Below are 17,120 nucleotides of genomic sequence, written 5' to 3'. Positions count from 1 at the left end.
CGTCTTGACTCATACGTACAGGATATCCAGTCCCATTCTAAGCCCTTCCTGTGTAAACATTTACTTAATCCTCACCTAAATAATTCTCTCACTCTCATTTACTAGCTGAGGGGACACGTGGGCCAGAAAGAAGTGACGGAACTTACTCAGAATTGCCCAGGTAGTAGGTTATGAAGTTGGGGCTCTAACCCCATCAGCCTGCGCTATCAACAGACACTCTAGTAAATAATCGTTGAACGAATGAAGAACACTTTTTCTCCAGATCTATTTTTAAAAATGCCATAGCTGAAATAACTTTTTCAATTGCCTGCTTAACTCCCATTTCTGCTTCCTCTCGTCAGCAGTAAATTCCATATCCAAAGGGATATTTTGAGCTTTTTGTTATGCCTTCAATACTGTCCTAAAATATTTATCCCTATATTCCACACAACAAAGCATACTATATGCATTTTAATATTTCCAACTGTCTGTTTTTTCTTGTGCATACATATTCTCTATGAAGGTAAAACTGGAAGAAATATTTTGAAGACATTTCTTATGCCGAAATGTTTTCATTCCATGTCCATAAGTTCAGGCTTAGTTCCTTATATTGGCCTTTTAAAATACTTATTATTTTTACTTATTTATCAATATTGGTAATAAAAATTGTATTCTTTTATGGAAAATTCTGTCCTCTCTTCTTCAATGCCAGATGGAAGGCAGGTTTGCAAAGAATACTCATACATTTATGACACTCAGGAGAATTACATTTCACTGTAGTCTTGGTAAATGACTAGATGAAGTCTGTAGGAAGGTGAAGATTGTTACCAGCAAATTTATACTTCCACAAACAGTGGCCTCTTTGAAGGCCTAGGCACACTGGTACCTTACCATAATGTTTACACTTGATGTGGGCTAGCAAAAAGAACCCTTGTAAAGATCTGTGTGGTTTTATTTATTTTTAATTTTGTTTTGTTTATGATAGGTGATTGCAACAGTGAGGAATGTATCATTTAATTTTGGCTAGAGAGATGGGGGCCTCTAAAAGTTCAATTTGTAATTTTGGCTTCAGTATAACCTTGGCTTTTCTTATCCAAAGCAGACCAAACCAGTGTTCTATTGACAGTTGATTACAATATGTTTGGAACTTATTATTCGATTTTTAAAGTAAAAACTCAGCCAATTAAGAAGTTTGATTGAAAAGGTATATAAGCTAGGATGTTGACATTCTGTGTATTTATATTCCCCTCTACTATAGCCAAAAAATGAAGAACTTTGGTGCAAATCAGATATTTACATGACTTGATAATAGCAACAGTTGAAAGCAATCAACAAAGGAATACCAAACACTTTCCTGCAGATTTGTTGAAAAAAGGACAGAACCTTCTGTGTCTTGCAACAATCTCTACCTCTGTTTAAATTATGAACATAAAATAGCAGCATCGGAAGCAAAAGGGGTGCTTGTAGGTGTGGCTCAAGCAGTAGAGTGCCAACCCGGAGTAAGAATGCCAAGAGAGAGCCTGGGGTTCTGAGTTCAAGCCCAGTGCTGGCAGAAAAAGAAAATGCAAAAGGGACCTAAGCTCTTAACTCTTATTTCTAATTTAGTATGATCTACCCATTCTGTTCACGAGTCTGCATTCAACAAAAGGCTCCAGGATTCCACTGGCATAATGAAATGGACATTGGAGGACTGGGTTTTATTTGCTTCTTAAATGTCACTCTGCTTGTTCCATAGTCTGTATTGTCAAACAGTGGGTTCACAACCGTGGCCAGACATCCTAACTTTTCTGTTCTCCACGTGAACTACCATGCATACAGGGAAGTTTGAGAGACAGAAAATTGCTGCTTGCCCAAGATATTTTCTTACCATCATGTAACAAACTGAAGTTGTCATCATTAAGAGACGTACAAGATATTTCATTGAAAATGAACTTTACAACTTTGGGGCTGGGACAAGGAGGAGGAGTTGGGGAGGGATGGGTGGAGAGAAGGGATGGTAGGGGAAAAACAAAGGCGAGGGAACAAAACTCGAGACGAAATGTATTCATTACCTTACTCATGTACTGTAACCCCTCTGTACAGTATCTTTACAATTAAAAAAAAAGAATGTGAAATCAGTTACTCAACTGTGGAAGCAGAGTGAAGATTATTGCCAGTGTTGGCATTTGGAAAGCTACTTCTCCAAACATTTTTGCAAAAAGACAATTCAGCTAGGTGCTGATGGCTCAAATCTGTAAACCTAGCTATTCAGGAGGCTGAGATATAAGGATTGAGGGTTGAAGCCAGCCTGGGCAGGAAAGTCTTGGAGATTCTTATCTCCAATTAACCATTGAAAAGGTGGAGCTGTGACCTAAGTGGAGCTGTGACCCAAGTGGTAGAGCTCCCACCTTGAGTGAAAAAGCTAAGGGACAGTGCTCAGGCCCTGAGTTCAAGTCCCAGTACTGGCACCAAACCAAATAAAACCAAAGGAAATCATTCAGTGGATGAGGGTATGGAGTTATTCTCTCTACAATATGCTAACAAGGCAAGATATAAAAATGTTAAGTGGCTGAGCATTAAATTTAAATGACGATGAAGAAAGGCATGCCCAAGGCACTTGCCTGATGTGGAGAGAAAAGATTATTACAGGTCATTGAACCAGAACAGACGTTTAGAGAAGGTTATCGAGAGAAAGTAAAAGACTTTTGAAAAAAATCATAATGAACAAAAAGAACACTAACTGCACATCTAATACAGAAATGTTCAAATGCTCCATTTTGACTATCAAGTATGTATTCTAGAAGTTAAAACCAAGAAAAAAAAGAATGTGCTTAATAATACAATTGTATTTGTATAAGTCTTAAAAAGTAGTCTTTAAAAACAATCCTTTTCCGTCAACCCTTGGATTTCATGCTGTAAATTCTTTGTAGATATTCATAGTATTAAGTGGAATGCAATCACTGAGTGACAAAGCATGTTCTGTGTCTATTTTTTTCTTTCATTTGTGTTTCAAAATGACACTGTGAAAACAGTCACAGGAAATGGAAAATGATGGAATATTTAGATGGGCAGTCAGTGGCGTGTGATCACCAATGTCCTAGCAGTGTAAGGCCTTGGACTGAACAACTTGACTTCTCTGAGCCTTTGTCGATGAGTAAAATAAGGATATAATACCAATACAATACGTATTAATCCTAGTCTGTTTCCTATTGCCATCACATAATGCCTACGACTGGTAATTCACAAAGAAAAGAGGTTGGCTTGTTTCTGTAGGCTGGAATGTCCAAGAGTGCAGACCAGAGCTTCTCTTTGGCCTCTGGTGAGGACATTGTACTGTTCCAACTCATGCAGAAAGTGGAAAGGCAAGCAAGTGCTTTTGGAAGTTAGAAGAGAGGGCAGGGGTGGGGGTGGTGGTTATGTTTGCAACAACTATTCCAGTTTCATGATAGCTACATTTTTGTGTCTCTTAAAGGTGGGCCACCACTTCTCAACATCACACTGACAATTAAATATCAGCATGGGTTTTGGTGTGAACAAACCACATCCAAGCCCTCCCAGGACCAGTGAAGAGATGCACGTGAAGTACTCAGTGCTTCATCTGGACAAAGTCATGCTGCTGCGGGTTCAATGACACTCTGAATCACCCATCAGTTTCCTGCCAGGAAGTTTCTATCTTGAGCTTATGCTCTTTTCAGAAAGACAGTAATAATATGGGGATAAAAGAAAATGGTATTGTCACAGCAGAACCATTAAAAAAATCTTCCACAGTGGATAAAATATTGCTTCCTGTTTACAAAATGTTGATCATGTAATTATAGGAACAAATAATTGCTCAACCCTAATTTTGAAGGTGTATGTAGCTGACAGTTTTCATTTTTATTATGGGTTATTAAAATGTTACTGTCTAACCTGATTGATTGATAAGAACACTAAACCCAAATTTAGCATATAGCTCAAACGGGGCCTTTCAGTGGTGTCCCTAAGCTCTAAATATAAATAACTTCATTTCATTCATAAAAAAAGAATTATCTTGAGAAGGTTGTCTTCCTAGCGCTGCACATATATTACTTTTAGATTCAAGAGAAGCTGTGGATAGCCGTGGATGCTTATAATCCCAGTATTTGGGAAGTTGAGGCCAGAGAATCATGAGTGTGAGGCCATTTTGGTTTATGTGGTAAGGCAATGCTTGAAAAATAAAAGGCAACTCCAGAGAAAGGCATAATAGAAATAAATCACTGCCTCTTGGTTATTTGAAACCCTCTACTCCCCACAGAAAACATCACCAACTTCCAAGAAACAAACTTCAGAAAATACCTCAGATAGTAGAATTCACTAAATTCCCCAAACCCAGATCTACTGATATGCAGCCAAAAGTAAAATCATCTTGAGTGTTTTCGATGGAGATTTGTCTCACGTGTATACAATATGGAAGGAAAAGAACACGTGGTAGATACAGTGTCAACTTTGCTCTGGGCAGTCTCACAATACTATGCGATTCTTTGTCTGAAGTTAGGCTTACTCCTGAGACTTCAATATATTCATCTTAAAGTCAAATCCATATCTATAGCTACCAATTGTCTTTTAGTATGAAATGTAATCTTAAGACTGTATGAACAATCGCCAAGGAATTGCTGTATTATGTAAAGCCATCTGGAGGGGTAGAGGGATTTCTGAGAAAGGCAGTATGTCAATGTTTTTCTCCCATTTCCCCATTAAGCTTACCTAAGCCAGAGAGAACTCGAGCACAGTCTATCCAAAAGCAAATGCACTTCCCTTCAGCATTTTGTGCTTCCTGTGTCATTAAAGACTCCTTCGCTTTCCTGGGAGTTCAACCTTTATGTCTCTGAATTCTTTGGACCTCTGGCTTTCTCTCTTTTTTTTTTTTTTTTTCTTTTTTTTTGGTCCCGTCGTGGGGCCTGAACTCTGGGCCTGGGCGCTGTCCCTCAGCTCTTCAGCTCAAGGCTAGCGCTCTACCACTTGAGCCACAGCGCCACTTCCGGCTTTTTTCTTTTTTGCTTATGTGGTGCTGAGGAATCGAACCCAGGGCCTCAGGCATGCAAGGCAAGCGCTCTACCACTGAGCCAACTTCCCAGCCCTGGCTTTCTCTCTTTTGAGTTCTGCATCAAATTACCTGGGATGTTCTGGGAATTCTTGCTTGGTCCTGTAAGCTGACATGTGCTCGGCTTTGAGATGGGTTCTGGCACCATCACCTCCTCTAGTAAGCTCTGCTGAACCTCCAACTCTAGTACGTTGTGATTGCTCATTTTAACACTGAACTAGTTATTTGAGGTTATTGTGATTGGCACTATTGCTCTTGAATTTTGCAATGTATTACCATAATCAGTACTTGATTAAAAACCAACTAAGAATCTCTGGAAAGGTAAAACTCAGATTAAACTCTTTTTTTTTTTTTTTATTGTGAAAATACCATACAGAGGGGTTACAATTACATGGGCAAGATAATGAGTGCATTTCTTATCAAGCATTGTTGCCTCCTCCTTTCAACATTTCTCAAATTTTAATCTGTCCAGAGTTCACTGGAAAATCTGGTTAAAATGCTGATTCTGATTGGAGAAGACCTGGGTGAGCTGGATACCGGTGTCTCATGCCTGTAATTCTAGCTACTAAGGAGGCTGAGATCTGAGGATGACGGTTGAAAGATAACTCTAGCTAGAAAATCCGTAAGGCTCTTATTTCTAATTAGCCAGCAAAAAGCCACAATTCAAATTTTGGCTCAAGTAGCAAAATGCCAGAGAGAGAGAGAGAGGGAGGGAGGGAGGAAAGGAGGTTTGAGAGAGATCTGGGTGGGGCCTAATTTTAACAAACTCTTAGGGATGTTGCTTAAACTCAAGCATTTCACAGCAGTCTCTTTAACTCTATGCACGATCTGCTCAACTAAGTTACTTTTCCTCATTGTATGCTTCTGTCCTTCCATGGGCTGAAATGATCAATCTTTTCAAGTGGAGGCAAGCATGGTAGGCTAGAGTGTCACTTAGTAGAAGTAGCTTATATGCCAACCCAGATACAGTTCTGTGGCTTCCAGAGCAGCCTGGGGTCCAGCAAGAGACTCCTAGAAAATAGTTTAAAATTTCCCAAGATATACCAGCAACGTTCGACTTCCCTCAGCCACTGGTGATTTCCTAGTTCAAGGGAGTTCATAGATTCTGCAGCAGGTGGCGCTCTATTTCTTTGATGATGTCATTCTCAACAGCTTTCCACAGTGACTGAGGTTAAGAAAACAAAATCCTGGCAGTGCAAAAATCAGTGTGGAAAGGAAACGGGGGTGGGGTGGGGTGGGAATATGATTGAGAAATTGCACCATACTTCTTGTATGCACACATGGCATTGGTAAGTAATGGGGGATAAAGAGAAAATATATATATTTTTTTGCCAATTTAAGTATATTAAAAATGGTTTCTAAGTTATTAGGACCGAAATAATTATTAAGTTGTTTGAGCTTAGCTAATCCATGGATCACCTGGGTATTACTCTTAGCCCAAGGCCACTGTGAAAAAGATCTCATAAACTGAGATAACTTTGGCTTGAGTATAATTTTTCTTTTGCCCTTAAGTTACATCTCTTTTATTCTAAGTCAGTTAAAGGTGAATCAGCTAATTGCTATGAATCAGAACAGCTCTAATTTTCCCTTCTTTCTCTAAACTAAGTCTACATAATGCCAACACTGGGCTTGAACTCAGGGCTTTGTGCTCTTGATTGACATTTTCACTTAAGTTTTACTACTTGAGCCACATCTCCACTTCCAGCTTTTTGCTGGTTGATTGGAGATGAGAGTCTCATGGAATTTTTGAACCATGATCCTCAGATCTCAGCCTCCTGGGTAGCTAGTAATTACAGGTATGCGACACTGGCATCAGGCTAAAACAGAATAATTCCTTAGAAAGACTAAATCCAAATAAACACCAGGAAACCAGTACTTGATCGGGGTGGGATAGGACCCAGGGAAGGAGGGGGCAGATAAATAAAGAGAAGAAGGGGGTTAGAATGCAGTGGAAAAGGTCCTGTAGATCCTAAAATCATAAGAAAAGTGAGTGACGGGCTGGGTTGGGAGGGATGGGTGAGAATGTTGACAGGGGAGATATTGATTAAGACAATGTTGCATTTGTAAACTGCTTTGTCGAATGGCAACTCCTTTGGACAACTACTTAAAGATAATAAAAACAGAGAAGAAATTAAATGTTGATCATTTTAAATTATGGAGTTGAAAAAAAGACTATATCAACAGATCAGCAGTTCCAGAACAATTCTCACACATGTAATGTAAGGATTGCTGGCTACATGGTGATCGACTATGACAACCATCACTATAATTAACAGAGAAGAGCAGACAATGGGGAGAAAGGGAAATTTATGTAGCTGTCAATAAAAAGTATCCAGAACCAATGAGTTTGATTTTATCTGGGCTTGTGAGAGGACTTTGCCACCAACCCCTACACCAACCCCTACACTCCATGATCTGTCAGCAGGGATCTAATGGAGGTTATTCTGCCTCAGCCCATTGCTTCTTGATTTAATAGAACATCTATGATGGGTTTTTCCATCAACATCAGTTACTCCTCGAGGTACCTACCACGTGGCAGCACTAGGTGCTTGTCTCACTTAAACAACCCTGTACCTCCACTAGCAAGGCACTACCTGCTTGGTGAATTTTTCTAGATGAAGAAACTGAAGTCTGGAAAGGGTCATAACCCCACCTAACAAATGGCAGTACCGATACATTTTTGGATCTTCTTGAGCTCAGTTTGCACTTTTGCCTCCTGGAAATTTTATCTCTTTGAATGAATTCCAATTGTGAAATTGATTCTTATGGTTTTTTTTTTTTTTTTTGCCTACTGTAGCTTCAGCTTCTAGTCTCCTGAAATACCCTGGACTTTCTGAAAGAATCTGTGCTATTGTTGATGTCAAATAGCACCACAGTTTTAGAAGAAAAGCAGAAAGAAAGAAAAAAGAACAGAAACAGAAGATAGGAAAACAACATTTTGATGAAGCACTTTTTAAATGTTAATCTTTGATGGCAAAAATGCCACTTGTGTTATAAAAAGTGCTTTCGATGATAGTTATCACCCCATTAACAGAGTGTTATGCAAAGTTCACGGCGGAAGAGAGGTACAAGTAAGTTAGCCATCTTTTCTCAGTAGTCACACAGTGTGTGATTTTCACAGGAAATTTGTGGCGAGGTTCTTTGGGGACCTGTGTCATGATCACCCCTTTATAGAATGTTTCCTTTCCCACTTTATTCTACATTAATAATTCACTTTCCTTGGAACTCTGCCTGGTTACCTCAGCCTCAGCTGTGGTTGGCTTTCTGTCACTTAAATACTTAAAAGAGAATATTTGCACACAATTATTCCAGGAGATTTGATCACGCATTGCAGTCTGGACACATAGTCCTTGGAACCTGCAAAATCTTTGTTGTCTGTCTAAATATCTTTACAATATCTTTTAAAATTATAGCTGAAATCATACATGAGGATTTCTTTTATCATATATATATATATATTTTTGGGAATCATTCATAGAAAAGAAACAATAAGTATGTTTTATTGATAATACCAGGCTTAAACTCGTATTTAACAAGCAAGCCACATACTAGCACCATATCATGTATATTTTTATGTTCGTTGTTGGTCTGTGTGGGTATAGGATGTGTGACAATTATTTTTCTTATCCATACCATCTATGCCATGTAGAGTCTACAAAGTACGAATCAGCAAAAAAGCATGCCTCCCTTTTCCTCTTACGTCTTGGCAGTATGCAGAAAGTCTGCAACAAAAAGTGAGCTGAGGATACAATTTCAGTGACACTCACCATGACAGTTGAACCAAACTGCTTCTATGCTCAACTCCAGCAATCTGCAAGGCTTGTGATAAGTAGCACCTCCTGGCCAAGTCAATACAATGGTCAGATGCTACTTACAATCAGCACCTTACATAGTCATTTGTCTCTTTTGTCTGCTTTGCTACAATTTAAAATGCTGGGACTTTGTTAGCTAACACAATAGCTCAACAACCACAAATTAAACCACAGGATGGATTTTTTTTCCCCACAGAAGGCTTTTTTTTTTTGGTTCAGGGTAGCAGAGTAAAGAAACAGTTAACTTGAACTTGGCTTCGGACTCAGAATGTTTGCTTTCAAGATGAGGAAAAAGAACTTTCCTTTTAATACTGCATAATCACCCCATTGCTATTTTTAATACACCTTACTTTATAGAATAGCTGGGCCCTCATTTTTTTCAAGCTAAAGTTAAAAAAAATTAAAGGATTTATGATAATCCTGTGTAGATGCTTGTGGGTATTTCATTTTCCCTTTTTTTTTTTTTTGTTAGCCCTCTTCCCGAAGCTACTCAAGTGAGAAAGAAGAAAAAAAAAAAAGAGTCTCCACCCGATAAGCATCAATTCTTCCCGTACTGGGGAAGAGTTCGCCACTTTCTTGCCTATTTATTAGAAGTCACGTCTTCAGGCTTCTAAACCCCGCAGGAACCTTACCTTGCCCACATACTGATAATCCGACCCAGTGTATTCCTCCAGGAGGAAGAACTGATTCCACATCCAGCTCCTTTTCGAACGGTTCAGCTCATTTTTGCTGCTTCCGGAGAGCTCCAGGGCCCTTTTCTTCGCCGGAAGACCGCTAGTCCTCTTAGATAACGGAGCTGAGAAAGTTGGGTAGGGCTGTCCGACCCAAAACAGCAGCAAGAAGTAGCGGTAAGTTCTCATGCTGAATGGCTCACTCGGGAGTCTCTCTTCGCGTAGTGACTTCCCCTCTCCTTGAAATGCTTGTTTTCACTGCCCAAGATCCAGCCTCATTCCTCCTTTCTTCCCTAATGTTCTCGGCTTGGCTCTCAGAGGCTATCTGCAAAGAATAATAACATATCAAGCATTTTTAGAGGTGCTTAAAATTCAGTGTTAGAGCAAATAGGCTGGAAGAAGCGGACAGAAATTTGAATAACAAGACATCAACCAAAAAAAAAAAGTCAGCTATCAGTTTGGAAATGGGAGAAATGATCTTGTGGAGATAGATGCTGAAAGGAACGCACATGCCAAGTGCCAAAGTGCTGTTTTGCTCTCTTCTTTTCTATCACTTAAAAAACATCCTATTTTAAGGAAGAGCATTGCGCTAGGTCAACATGCCAGAATGGATTCTTTCACTCATTCTCTACTTCGGAATATGTGGGCTGAGAGCTGGTTAGAAGAAAGCAGTTTGTGTTTCGGATTCTATTTGCATATTTATCCTCATGAACAAGTCTAAAGCAAAGAATATCACAGACAATTTAAATCCAATTGAAAGCAGATCATGTTGCCGTTTTTTCTGGAATGCACTGAGCACCTGCGAGGTGCGGGCAGGAGAAGGCACATCCTAGCTTCTTCTGCAGCCTTGGCTAGAGATGGAAGAGCCTGGGTCAAATAAGGTTGGAAAAGACCTATAGCTTCTCTTCAGAAGGCAGATCTGCACGCTAAAGATGCTGAAGTGACACTTTGCGTGGATGGAAATGAGCCTATGTTTAACCCAGCATTTCCAAACAAACTTTACCCGCATTCTTTTTTTTTTCAACCTTATGAGATCAATCTACTAGGATCAGCAACCTACAGAGTTAGTGTTTGATTGGGCAGGGGTTGGGTCAGGATGAGGAGAATGATGACAGGGGTGACATTGCATACGAAGCATTATGCTTAGGAACTGATTTGTTGAATGGTACCTCCTGTGTATAATTACTTAAATAAAAAATTTGGGTACTGGTGGCTCATGCCTGGAATCCTAGCTGTTCAGGGGCTGAGATCTGAGGATCCTGGTTCAAAACCAGCCTAGGCAGGAAAATCCACGAGACTCTTATCCACAATTAGCCACCAGAAAACTGGAAGTGGAGGTGTGGTTCAGTAGTAGAGCACTAGTCAAGAGCTGAGGGACAGCTCCCAGGCTCCAAGTTCAAGCCCCATCACACACACACACACACACACACACACACACACACACACACACACACACACACAATTAAAGAAGAAATTCTACTCACATTTCTTTAGGATCCAGAGAGTTTATTTCTAACTTTCACTTGTAACACAAACCATAAGCATATATTTTAAATCTGGTCACCCAGGTTCTATGTAATTGACACATTAAACATTTAGGAGTATCTCAGCAATATCAACTGTTTAGATCTTCAAAAAGTCAGTGATTATATGTAGGTGTAATTATTTTTCATGACAAATATTAACTCCAAGAATATAAGTTATTAACTTAAAAATCCAGGAATCAGAGTCCAAGTTTACTAGCTTCCAAAGTTTAAGTTATATCTGCTTTTATACCCTTCCTAAATGTTGCTACATTTCTTAAAAAAAAACAAAAACAACCAAAATACATTTTGTATTCTATTTGAAATAGAAGTATTTTCTTGAATAAATTAACAAAAATAAAAAAAGACACTATGTTGAAAAAAGAACTTTACCATTTAGACGGGGGGGGGGGCTGGGGTGGGATGAGGGGGTGCTGTTGTAGAGGTGGGAGTAAGGGATGGTAGGGGAAAAACAAAGGAGAAGGTAACAATGCTTGATAGGAAATGTACTCCTGACCTTGTTAATCTAACTGTAACCCCTCTGTACAGTATTTTTACAATAAAAAACATATAAAAAGTGCTATAAACCATACAGTTGAAGAAACAAGTTTTGGATTAGCTAAAGCAAAGAATATCACAGACAAGTTTAGATTGCTTTAATTAGGTAATCAGTAATCTTTTTTTTCTCAATCAGAAAAGATTGGTTCACTTGCTTTCTGTTTTTCTACTATACAAATACATACGTGACCAGGAATGTTGTTTTTAACCCTAGCAATGAACACTTATAGTCATTTAATGTGTGCCTTGTTGAACTCTTTCTGTTGGAAGATAAGCGAAATATTTCCTTGTATTCCACGTCTAAAAACCTTGATGCCATTACTATGCATCTTCTTGACAGCAGTCAAGGGAAGTTGACGATTCCACAGGTGAGTAAATTACTACTGTGACAATTAGTCATCCTGGAACAGTGCCAGGCAACAGAATACTTGTCATTATTCGGTCTTGGCACAGGTGTGAGATAACTGGCCATCAATTAGGGAAGGGATGATTCCTCTCTCCTCAACGAGAGTGGATGGAGAAGCCTCAGAAGGCAGATGGAGAAAGCCCTCCACAGATACTTGTTCATGTTTAGAAACAGAGATGACACCGAGGTTGATCCAGGGGAAATTACATTTTTCTTCATTTTCCATATTTGCTATTGTTTACAAAGATGAATCCTGCAGTGAGACGCGGCGTGTTTGCGGCTGTGCTCCACGCGAGCCCCGTGGTGCCGGCAGGAGGAGGGTCTGTGGGCAAGGCAGGGTTGGTGTTCGCAAGGCTGTCTCCCAGAGGCCGTTTACAGAAAGATCCACCCCTGTGGGTGTTGTATGCAAACTCAACAAGCTATTGCCACTTGAATATTAAATATTAGCTCTTTCTTAATATCACAGATACCAAAATGTCAAGTATTTCACTTTTGCTTAGTTGGTAATGAGCTCTTAAAGTGATGCGAATTTAAGCACTGTTTCTAAGTATGTTGTAATGTGTGTGTGTGTGTGTGTGTGTGTGTGTGTGTGTGTGTTTGCCACAATCCAGTACTTCTTCTATCAATTTGAAGGAGTGAGGCCTTGTTAAAAACCTGAGTAACCAAATGACTGACCCACACATATATGACATGAGTTTCTTTTTTGTTTTTGAAGGGATAGGTTTTTCTATGTGATTCTTTTTAAAAAAATACATATTTTATTGTAAAAATACTGTACAAAGGGGTTACAGTTACATGAGCAAGGTCATGAGTACATTTCCTGTCAAGCATTGTTACCTCCTCCTTTGTTTGTCCCCTACCATACCTTCCCTTCTACCTCCACAACCACACTTCCCTCTTCCCCCCTTCCTAAATTATAAAGTTCATTTTTCAACATAGTGTCTTGTACATCTCTTTGTTACAATAAATAGGTCAACCTGTATCCCTATTTAAGCATTTTGGTTTTTCCTTCCCCGTCCCCAAGCTAGAGAAGTGTATATACAAGATGCAGGGCACCCACATCAGATACAGGACTTGTACAGTGGGGGAGGAGCATACAAAGAAACAAAAAAAATCACATGGTACTTTATAAAATACGTTAGGAACAATAGCAAGAAAGAAAAAAAAAACCACTTGTGTCCCTATCTTGGGGTTCATGTTGCTTAACATCATCTTATCTGGTCATATGTACATAGCTTTTGATCTTTTCTGCTTGTCCCAGACATATAAAAATCAAAACAAAACCTCTAGCTGAGCACTGGTGGTTCATATCTATAATTCTAGCTACCCAGGAGGTTGAAATCTGAATGACTATAGTTTGAAGCCAAACCAGGGAAAGAAGTCTTTGAGACTCCATTTCCAATGAGCTAGCAAAATGCTGAACTGGAGGAGTGGAAAAAAAGACAGACATAGAGAGCGCGAGAGAGAGACAGAGAGAGCGAGAGACAGACAGACAGAGACAGAAAATAGCAGAGAATGAGACAGACGGAGACAGGGAGACAGAGACAGGGAGACAGAGAACGAGATCCTCTAAACTGGGGGACAAAGAACTTATCAACTTATCAGTCTTATATTGAACATTTTGTAGTAGCGTTGACCGAACTCTGAGCCTACATTGCTTGTTAGGCTGATGGGGTACCACTGAGCGATGCCTCCAGCCCTGTTTTGCACTGATTATGTTAGGATAGTGTTTTGTTTCCCTCCTGGGTGAGCCTGAGCTGTGATCAACCCATTTTAGGCCTCTTGTCATCACTGGGACCACATGCATACCATTGAGTCCAGCTTCTTTTCATCGAAGAGTTTTGAGGATATTTCAAAAACTCTAGCTGGCCTTTTTTTTTTTTTTGGTCGGTCGTGGGGCTTGAACTCTGCGCCTGAGCACTGTCCCTCAGCTCTTCAGCTCAAGGCTAGCACTCTACCACTTAAGCCACAGCACCACGTCCAATTTTCTGGTGGTTCATTGGAGATAAGAGTATGGCGGACTTTTTTGCCTGGGCTGGCTTTGAACCGTGATCCTCAGATTTCAGCCTCCTGAGTAGCTAGGATTATAGGCATGAGCCACTGATGCCTGGCAATCCTCTTATTCTTTTTTTTATATAATTTTTTATTGTGAAAATACTGTACAGAGGGGTTACAATTACATGGGCAAGATAATGAGTACATTTCTTATCAAGCATTGTAGCCTCCTCCTTTGTTTCCCCTTCCAAATCCTCTTATTCTTATTTCTCCCATGTAGCCTTAGATGACAGGTGTATATGACTGTACTCAACTACGGATTGAAAGGAGTTTTGCGAACTTTTCTGCCTGGGCAGACCTTGAACCATGATCCTCCTGCTCTTGCCCTTCCAAGAAGCTAAGATTATTGATGGAAGCCACCTAGCTCCATTAATATTATTACTAGGAAGGACTGGTTAAGAGCAACATGGGAGTCAGATTGGCTGGGTTTAAATCTGGATTCTGCAACTTAGTCTCTATGTATTTGAGCAAGTTGCCTAATTTCACTCTACCCGAGTTTCCTCTTCTGCCAGTGGACATAATTATAATATCGACCTCACGGAATTGTGAAGATTAAATGATGTTTTTCATGTCAAAATACTTAGAATAGTGCCTGAGATGTAGAAAGGTATTGGGAAGCATTAGTGATTATTATTACTACTGTTTGTATTGCATGTGTACACTCCGTTATACACTGCAAACATCTGCAGAGAGAGCTGCGTTCCCTGTAGGCCTAATTTTTTTTAATTGTTCAGAAAGCATCTTCAAACAAGTCAAATTCTTTTAAAATTCAAGAACAGGAGCACTTCAAAATCAGAATGAATTCATCTGCTAATTGTTTTCTTTGTGTAGACTTCAATTGAGCATTTAACAGTAATAGTACGGAAATGAGAAGGTGAAGAAGCACCACTACTGACATGAGGAGAATGGGGCAAAGGAAAGTTCACCACAGGACCAACACATTCACTGAATATATGTATTTGTTTCCTCCTTCTGTCGAGATTTAAAATCATCTTCATTTTATTCTGGCGAAAGAAATCCTCTGAACTCACTTCAACTCAGGGTTCTGCCTTTGTATGAATAGCACTGGCAATGAACAGAAATGACACAATTCTCAAGTTATAACACGTAAGAATCAAATGTAATTAAAATGAATGTTATACGTAATTGAGCTTATACTTAATCTAAAAACATGAGGTGTGTAAAAGAAAAGAAAAGAACATTTTCCAAACATGCAAAATAAGCAAAACAACTACCAGCACCACCACAGTGAAACTGGGAATCAAGGTTTTGGGTGGTCATGAGTTCAAGGAAATGAAATGGCTCCGGAGCAGGCAGCTTTGAGATGTTGGTATAAAGGAGATGCGATTGGCAATTGGTCAGTAGCAATCAGGTGTTGGAAGTTCATTCTGCAGCCATCAGGAAGGACAGACAGGAAAGGGTGTTCATACACACTGAATTTGAAAGTGGCAGGCATGGCAATTCAATCAGGAAACAACCAGATTGGCCAATGGAAGGGGACAGAGGTAAAACAAAGTAATACTGTACCATTTTTGCTCCTTTGGCCCACCCTATTACTCCCTGTTGGCAGTAACTAAGCAAAACAGTTAGAAACATAAACAAGTCTATAATAAAGTTTAAGTTGAACTGCCTACTTACATCCTATACGGTTTTAGTGGAACTATGGTCTACTTCTGATTTTCATTTTGTTCAGAATCTGAGTTTTGAGGGAGAACTTTCTGTTTCTTACAGGCAATCACTTGTATGTTCTGAAACTTAATATGCAAAAATAATTGGTAACCAGGCAACAGCGGCCCTTGCCTATCATCCTAGCACAGTTTAAAGGAAGTTTGGGTAGGACAGGAAAGTCCATAAGACTCTCAACTTCCTTAAAAAAAAAAAAAAAGTGGAGCTATGGCTCAAGTGGTAGAGCGTCAGCCTTGAGCAAAAAAGCTAAGGGACACTCACACACACACACACACACACACACACACACACACACACACAGTAGTTGATAGTTTGAATAGAAGAATTTTTTTGTAGGTACTTTTTTTAGTGACACGTAGATGCCAATTAAAATGTTTCCAGGTTATCTAGCAAGGCCTCCATGATGTTAGTAATTGCTCACTGTGAGCATTTATTTGTTTGGCAGGCATCTATCTATCTATCTATCTATCTATCTATCTATCTATATATATTGTCACAGGAGGACTTGTTCAAGTCCAGGTTTCACTTATGTATGCCACTTAGGAAGATCCTAGGCCTCATTAATTCACGTTTTACAAATTTAGAATATATGACAATTAATGCAGAGGCGGGGTTGATGTTTTCCCTTGATTAGCAAAAGCTATTTCCCTAAACTATTGGGAAATAATAGTATAAAAGTACTCCCCAGGTTATATATAGAATGGGAAGACAAACTACAGTGCCATCAAATTCCCTAGAGTACTTCGGAATCACCATCATTCATAAATAATTAATATGTTAATTAGAACATTTCTCCATTGATTGAATCACCTTGCCAGTGATTTGTGTTTGATAACAGTTTGAATGACTCAACTGTATTATCTGCTTTGGAAATACTGCTTCTATGTCTCTATTTACAGACAAATAAGTAAATATTAGACATATTTGAAAGCAATATAATTAGGCTAAAGTTTTAAAATTGAGACGTAGTTTAATTTGTTTCTGTGTGTATACCATTCTTGATTAATTCTAATCAGGGCAACATTATCTAAGCTTACAAATTAAACCAGTCACATTTATCCTTCAATATGCACAGCCTTAACTCTGGCACTGAAGAGCCTTTAAAGTAAGCATTGAGAAATGTGATGTTGTTAATGTACTTTAACCACTGACCACAGTAAAAGAATATCTAAGCTCTTATGAAATTGTTCTTCAGATAAATGTTGTTGCAAATATACATGTGTATATGTACAATAGAATAATATTTGGCAAGATTCTACCACAGAAAATGTTTCTGTGAATAAATTTTACTTTTCAGTTATCCTAACCCATTTAATAAATTGTACTTATATATACGTTTTCAACTTATATGTATAAGTATTATGAGGATCCATTATGGTACATAATGTATCA

General features: G+C 39.1%; 1 protein-coding gene across 2 annotated transcripts in view; it reads right to left on the bottom strand.

Moving 5' to 3' along the window:
• Cdh6 (cadherin 6) overlaps window positions 1-17,120 on the bottom strand; it is a 132,200-nt gene that overhangs the window by 47,108 nt on the left and 67,972 nt on the right. For both annotated transcript variants that reach the window (XM_042690624.1, XM_042690623.1), the window contains exon 2: window positions 9,462-9,825. In XM_042690624.1, the coding sequence (XP_042546558.1) occupies window positions 9,462-9,689 (228 nt within the window). In that variant the 5' untranslated portion in view covers window positions 9,690-9,825. The remainder of the gene's footprint in view (window positions 1-9,461; window positions 9,826-17,120) is intronic.

The sequence above is a fragment of the Dipodomys spectabilis genome, unplaced genomic scaffold (assembly GCF_019054845.1).
Source record: "Dipodomys spectabilis isolate Male_0828 unplaced genomic scaffold, ASM1905484v1 ptg000138l, whole genome shotgun sequence".
NCBI classification, from domain to species: Eukaryota; Metazoa; Chordata; class Mammalia; order Rodentia; family Heteromyidae; genus Dipodomys; species Dipodomys spectabilis.
The sequence above is the reverse complement of the archived record's forward strand: the minus strand, read 5'-3'. Positions and strand labels throughout refer to the sequence as shown.